The sequence below is a fragment of the Zeus faber genome (assembly GCF_960531495.2).
Source record: "Zeus faber genome assembly, chromosome: 7".
Taxonomy (NCBI): Eukaryota; Metazoa; Chordata; class Actinopteri; order Zeiformes; family Zeidae; genus Zeus; species Zeus faber.
In genome coordinates, this window is record NC_137203.1 from 5368214 (window position 1) to 5376200 (window position 7987).

Here is a 7987-nt window from a genome sequence, read left to right on the forward strand (position 1 = left end):
GGGCTGGTTGGATGAGGGGCATGGAGGATGGCTGGATGAGGGCATGGGGGGATGGTTGGATGAGGAGATGATGGGGATGGTCAGATGGGGGGACGGTTTGGATGAGGGGTGGTTGGATGAGGGCCATGGAGGATGGTTGGATGAGGGCATGGGGGGATGAGGGGATGATGGGGATGGTCGGAAGGGGGGGGGTTGGATGAGGGGCATGGGGTGATGGTTGGATGAGGGGATGATGGGGATGGTCAGATGGGGGGATTGGTTGGATGGGGGTGGTGGCTGGATGAGGGTCAGGTTGGACGAGGGGCATGGGGGGATGGTTGGATGAGGGGATGTGGACCATACCATTACGTGGGGCATCGAGCTCCGCGGTGGAGCTGAACTCTGTGGGTGTTTTTATTATAGATTGATTTATTTTACTCGGTTTTGTAATTGCTAATTGAATGAAAGAAAAAAAATCCTTGTGTGTAATGGGAACACTTTCTCAGGCACTGCCCCCCCCCCCCGCCGATTGTCATAGTATAATCCCCGCCCTGTCTCTCTTCACAGAATTAGCCAAACGAGAAACTGTATCAGCGCCGAGTGCCGGGGCTGCAGCGCGTATCCTTCTCAAGCCGCCGCTGTGAGGACGTCGTGTCTGGGGGGGGTCTCCAGTGGGCGCGAGGCTGGAGACGGAGGGCGCCCGTGCGCTCTTACACAGAGTGATGATCCCTTTGGTGCCGTAATAAATCTGAGGAGAGGGGATTAAGCGGCGTGGAGGGGCGGGGGCGGGGGGGGGGGGGGCTGGTGGCGGCGCTCGGGGCCATGTTTTGACTCGGCAGATAGGGGGGAGGATGGAGTGGCGGAGACCCCAAGCTGCCACCGCACGATAAGAGGAACGGCGCCTCCTCCCCGGGCCCTTTCGCTCCGGCCGATCCCTCCCGCAGATACGCGGCTCTGACTCAAGACTCACTTTTAAACGTCAGTGGATACAAATGTGCGCACGCAATCCGTTCAGAGCGTGATTTCCGATAGAAAGCGGGCGGATGTGTCGGACGGAGATGAAGAGGCGAAGATGGCGGCGCCTCGCTGATCGATAGCGCGAACACGACTTTCACATCAGCCGCGATGTGAGGCAGAGATACGAGCTCCCCGGGGCGCGGGGGGCAAGGTGTAGGCGGAGGATACAGCGGATAAAGAGAGAAACGAAATGAAAAGGCATGAACTGAAATAGCACCGGGAGTGTTCTGGCCACATTTAGAGGACCCGATCAAACTCAGAGACCCATTTGGTTTTGCCACTGGCCATCAATCCCGATGACACCTCACATGATTTGCCTTTTTTAATGTTGAAATCTATCAGATTTAGGAAAATGCTAATAATGTCAGAAGGTGAGAGCCCCACCTCAAAACCACCTCCTTTCATGACGGCATCACCTACAGTATTTTCGGTCAAATTTACCATATCTAGCCGTCCTTTGCATCTGTTGATTCTATTCGTAAAGGCGCTCCCGTACAACAGGGAATTAACCAAAGTGAAAATATGCAAAAGAAAAAAAAAAATTTAATTTACACACCAGGACTTGTAAAAAGCAGCGAGGCGATCTGACGCCGCGCTGCAGTACTACACGAACGATAATTGGAGCCGAACCTGACGAGCGACTGACACCGGCGCTCGTCAGACGCTAACAAACAGCCGAGCCCGGGAAAGCGAACTTTAACATGCGACGCGTGGGCGGAAATTGCCTGTTAATGAATGAGTGAATGAGACAGCCGGGCGGCGGAGGGATGTTGGTGGAGCTAGGCGGTGGGGGGGGCGGGGGTGGGGGGGTGGTGTGGGGTTCACGAAGCGTGTGCTCCGTGGTGAAATATCGCTATTGTTAGGCAGCGCCGAGGGAACGGAGTGCTGCGATGCAGAAAGCCCGGGAAGTCTTTCCTGACAGCTTTCCGGTGGCAGAACGTGACGGCTGAGCGGGCGGCAGCGGCAGAGGGCGGCTGTCAGGCTGCACCACAGCTGCGTTTAACAAGGTCCGGAGATGATTCCCCTGCACCACAACAGGGCAGGGGGAGGGGCGGGGCGGGCGAGTTTAGTTGGTAAAACTCATGCATTTGGGAGTGCCTCACCACCGTGTCGGGCCAGTCAGCCGGTCTGGGGAGGCCCTCTCATGCAGGGATTGGAAACTCTCAGTGACTCTGCAGGGATTGGAAACTCTCAGTGACTCCGGGCGGTCTCTGACACGTGACTCTGTCACGGCTCCGTCTCCTCCACGTTTTTACAGAGGGGTCCACATGTGGAGATGTGGACCCTAAAACCCCAGAAATGTCCAGGCTTATGGTTGCCGTTTCCACGGTTTCAACAAACGCCGCAAATCTCGTGATTCTGGGCGTTGTAACCCCATCTTGGATTAGAGGTTTTAAATAGAGCCCTGGCTCAAAGTCATGTTTCGCTCAACAATTTATGCTCGTCCATTATCATTTATTTTGCAATATTCACAAACATAATGACAGGAATAGTAAGACAAATACAATCTACAAAACTACGGAAATGTACTTTAAATATACTGTCGTTTATAGACGCCACGTTCTTAAAGATGGCCTTGGCTGGAAGTCGTGTCTCACTAAACAACCAGAGCTATTCATTAAAATATCAAAGAAAACAACATAAGCATGTGGACTCGTCAAGGTTTGTTGCCCTGTCCACCAATACGTCCTCGGCTGGAAGCCCTCCAGACCCTTCTTAATTTGTCCATTTGTCCATTTCCAGTGCTTCCTGAGCGCTCCCCTCCCGTCCTCACAACCTTTTTTTTTTCCTCATGGAACAGCTGGAAAGGTCCTTTGTTGAAAAAAATGACCTAAAATAATTAGCCAAATGGGAAAACTGGATTAGCACCGAGCAGGCCGGTGCAGAGACCTTCAGAGGGACAGGTGCTCAACGTGAAATAAAAAGGGTACATGAAACACGATTGGAGGGGGTGTGAGCGGGACTGAGTGTCCCTGTTACGCCCGTTATATTTTGTTGTTTGTTTCGTGGAGTAAAATAAAATACATCTAAAATAAAAACAGAATGTTTTAATTTCTTTTATTTGGAGGAACGAGGCACGGGGACGTGCAGCGGAGCCATCGGGTGCAATTTGGGCCCTCCCTCTCCATTACGCATGGAGAGGGAGCGGCACAAATTGCACCCGATGGCTCCCTCACCGCGCCCACCCCCACAAGGCGGCCACTTATGTTGCCTGTCACCTGTTGCCGGCCCTGCCCATATATGTATTCTGTCCATTAGTTCTTACCTCCACCAATTCCACCAATAAAGAGTCATTTGGACTCTACCAATGAGGAGGGGTTTAGAGCACGTACTTCATGAATATTTATATCTTGCCCAGAAAATAAATCTGCTTCTTGCTTCTTCGTCTGGACTTCCTCTTCTCCTTTTTCCTAGCAGCTAAATAAAGTCATTTTTTTCTGGAATATGTGACACATTAGAACACTATTCTTGCCATGTTATTCTCCTGCCATGATTATAAAAAAATGATATCGAGAAAGGAGTTCATGTCTTATTTTTCACCGCTAAAACCACACAGTGGCTATTATTTTGGCCTACTATTTCATCCAAGGTTGAAAATTGCTATTCGTATTTTGAAAAAAACAGACAAACAAAAATGCCCATCAAAATCTCCATACCCATTCAGGAAAAAACAAACAAACATGCCTGATTAACAAACATGCAGGTTGCCAAAGAGAACCATAAATTGTTAAAGAGGGCTTTTACTCAAAATCATGTTCTGACTGCTAAATTATTCATGATTGTTCATGTTCATGTTTTTTTGCAATATTATCAAATTAAACTTGATATTAAGAAAAATCAGAAAGACCAAGGTTTTTCGTGGCCGTTTCCATGGTTTCAGTGAAGTACAGTGAACTCCTCTGAGAGAGGAGCGATGCGTTTTGGAGTGCTTCGCTGCCCGTCAAGTCAGGCAGCCACTCTGGGAATCCTCTCATGTGCAAGGCAGGGCAGCGAGCGAGGATTCCAACCCCTCAGTCAGGTTCCGGGGTTTTGGCTGTGATGTGTTGGTGACTCTGGGCCTCTCGTTGAAGTCCTCGCTTCCCCCTCAGGAGGAACCCATGAGCCCCGGAGTAGACGCAGATAACTCCCTGGATCCTCTATGACACCGGCCATGTTTTGTCAGATGTGATCAGCCATCACCAAGTTCAAGTGGGGATTCAAGCCTTTGCCCTCATCATGGCTCGCCTGTCTGAAGCCTGGTGGGGGAATAGTAGTAATAATTAATACGAGCAAACGAGAATCCACCTTATTTTAAACATACACGCCTTCAGGTCCTCACAAGCATCTTGGATGTCTCATCTTCTTCCTGCACTTAGAAACAGGAACAGCCTGGAGTCATCGCAGCCCAGTAGAAGCTCCCGTGGGAGCCGCATATCCATCTTTCCATCCTTAACCCGAGCATCAGTCTCCCGGCCTGTCACGGAAGCTTATCACCTAACGTCAGGCTAAATGTCAAGCCGCAGGAACGCCGGAATGCCATTAGTTAGGTCTACCCTATTACAGTTGGCTAATTCTGCATTAAAACCACCCACTCATAATAAATGAGCCGGGCTTCCGGGGGGGCCGTCTTCTTGCTCAGGCGTCTCCCATGCCTGCAGCAGCAGGGGGGAGGAGATAGATCCCTGGGTGGAAATAACCCCAGAGGAGTCACTCTCCAAAGACGCTTCCCCATGTGATTTTATTTCCCGTGAGCCGAACCTTGATTGTGACGCAAGAAAAAAGAAAATGGAGGACGCTGCCATGACTTGTGCAGTGTTATCGCCAATGTTTTAGACACCAAAACATGTTATTACTCACATAGAACAGCCTTTCAAACCAAGCAGTCGAAAAACAACATAATTTTTTCAACAAATCATTAGCTCTCTATCGTATGTTCTTCGTATGTAAGCAATTATTTTCACATATTAAAAAAAAATAGATAGACTGCTGTTTTATAAAACAACCCAGAAACATGACCCTGTGCTGAGGCAGAGATACACTTCATGGATGCTGAGCTGAATTTGAACAATTCTGATGTATTTTTTATGGGAGATGCATATGACTACGTATATTTGGATATATTTGGGTATATTAGTCTAACCCACTCATCTCTCTCCCTCTGTGTCTCTTTCCAGGGAGCCGACTCCTATTTCTGGTGTTGTGGCTGAGCCTGGTGTCTCAAGCCGAGGGCTGTCCTGCCAAATGCGTGTGCTACAGCGAGCCGCTGCCCACCGTGGCCTGCCAGCAACACGGACTGTTTTCCATCCCCACAGAGATCCCGGTGCGGAGCCAGCGGATATTCCTGCAGAGCAACAAGCTCACCGTGGTGAGGTCCACCAGCTTCAGCTTGTGCCACAACCTCACGGTGCTCTGGCTCTACTCCAACAACATCAGCCACATCGAGGCCGGGGCCTTCTACGGCCTGGAAAAGCTGGAGGAGCTGGACATCGGTGACAACACCAACCTTCGCACCATCAGCCCCACGGCGTTCCGGGGCCTGACCAAGCTGCACACCCTGCACCTGCACCGGTGCGGCCTGTCGGAGTTACCCGTAGGGGTGTTCCGAGGGATGTTCTCCCTGCAGTACCTCTACCTGCAGGACAACAACATCCTCACCCTGCATGACGACACTTTCCTGGACCTTGCCAACCTTACCTATCTCTACCTGCACAACAACAAGATCAAGATAGTGACAGACAACATGTTCCATGGCTTGATCAACCTGGACAGACTGTTGCTACACCAGAACAGGGTGATCTATGTCCAACCAAGGGCTTTTAGTGATATGGGTAAGCTTAAATCCCTGTTCCTTTTCTTTAACAATCTAACTATGTTATCTGGGGAGACGATGGACCCACTAGTGTCACTCCAGTATCTACGCCTAAATGGCAACCAGTGGATTTGCGATTGCCGGGCCAGGACCTTGTGGGATTGGTTCAAACGATTCAAAGGTTCCAGCTCGGAGCTGGAGTGCAATGTTCCCGCAGTTCTGGCCGGGAAGGACCTTAAGCAGCTGAAAAGCGATGACCTCGAAGGGTGCGTTGATACACCTCAAATTCAGACCAATCTCTTCAACTCCAAGGCTCGGTCCGGGAAATTCCTCTCCACCGAGAACCCCCTGGGAGACGCCATTCCCAGGTGTTGTCTTGGGGACAACGACAAGTCCTCCATCCTATCAGGAAAGAGTCGCCAGATAACCAACAACCCACTGAAGGAGAAGGAAAACATTTCCAAGACCAAATTCAAAGAGTCGGAACGGACGAAGAATGACACCCGGAACAAGCAGAGCGACGGACCCCTGGGAACCTTGTCCAACAACCTGGACAAGTCTATGGAAAGCATCGACCCTGAACTCATAGACAACCTGGAACCATCCACGGCTCCGAATAAAAAGAAGAAGAAGTGTTCCAAAAAGCCCAAATCAGACGCCAATTGTCTGAAAGGCCGGGCCTCGGCGGTGCAGGCAATGGCGCTGGGTGTCCTGCTCATTCCGCTGACCTGGGTCTCTCTAGCCATGTCTTAGGACTTGTGGCGCCAACAAGCAAGAAAACACAGGACTCACAGATTGTTAATGCTCATGACAATGAATCAGAAGCTGTAGAGACTTCTGCCACAACAGGCATTGACTGGAAAGCGAGAGGTCACTTTTGGCCCGAAGGGGAGGATGGGGGGGTGACGTATGGACTAACGAAATATGAAAAATAACGTCGGAGTGCGTTTCAACAAAATGGATGCCTTTTACAGAACACTTCAAAATTGATGTATATAATGAATCGGTGCCCAAAATTTGTTTGTTCTGTATGTACTTAACTGTACCGTGTCTAAGCTACACTTCGGAGACTCTCCCTCCCCCTGTTTGCCCTCTCAAAAAGCTTTTACAAAACAGAGAAAGAGACTTAGGCAGACGAAACTGTAAAACAATAACAACAACGACAAAAAAAAGAAAACAGTGCCGGAAAATCGGAGTTGAAAGCACACAAAGAATGTTTTGGTCCGTTTGACTGATCTGATCTACGTTTCCCCATTATTTATTACAAAGTGATGCATTTGTTGGGTACTAATGTTATGGTTTTTTTTGTTTTTTTTATGTTTCTAAGTAATTCAGTAAAAAAAGGCAAATGTTTTATCTCCCCTATTTGAGTTCTATTTTCATGAGAGAGGAAAGGGTACCGCATATGGAGAGCATTCCAAACAGATTAACGCTGTTGTAATGTTGACGGGGATTGCATTGGAACCATAGATATGCATTTTATTTTACTGGTGTACAAGTATGAATATATTATGAATAAAAGTTCTTCTTTCGTAGACGCTTTTCTGATGCTGTGAGTTATGTTCAAATGGATATAATACTGTTGAGCGTGTGATAATTACAGTCAAATTCCCAAACAACCACATGAAAAAAATCTATCTCGTGACAGACGACTTGAATTGTATTATCGTTTTGCAAAATAGTGCACTATTGAAATACTGTAACAATAGACATTTTGATTTTCTTTATTTTTTTTCAGAGGGAAGAGCATGAAATCTCTGCTGCTTTCTTTAAAAAGTCATTATTATTATTATTATTATTATTATTATTATTATTATTATTATTATTATTATTATTATTATTATTATTATTATTATCTTAGAAATTTCCTCTCATCCACACAATTCTTGGCTGTTGCAATTATCTAGAAATATATAACAAAATAACTTGTGCACTGTTTCTGTGATTGGAATTCTGATTGTCTTATACTGTAGTATCAAAAGACAGCCCAATGAACAGTGTATTGTTATAATAACAAAAAGAAAAAGTACATTTCTTTTTGAAAAAGTTATTTCACTTAAATAAATCCCTTTGTCTTCTCCACCCAATTACATTACATTTAGCAGACGCTTTTATCCAAAGCGACTTACAATTGTTCAATTACCGACGGACGCAGCCATCAGGAGCAAAGTGTCTTGCTCAAGGACACTACAGCATGCTAGC

The 7987-nt window shown here is 47.7% G+C and overlaps 1 protein-coding gene across 1 annotated transcript in view; it reads left to right on the forward strand.

Moving 5' to 3' along the window:
* The window catches only part of rtn4r (reticulon 4 receptor), a 58417-nt gene extending 51094 nt beyond the window's left edge, over positions 1-7323 (forward strand). Inside the window, exon 2 of the mRNA XM_080003171.1 lies at positions 5151-7323. Within this exon, the coding sequence (XP_079859297.1) occupies positions 5151-6538 (1388 nt within the window). The 3' untranslated portion in view covers positions 6539-7323. The remainder of the gene's footprint in view (positions 1-5150) is intronic.
* Positions 7324-7987: the final 664 nt, after the last annotated feature.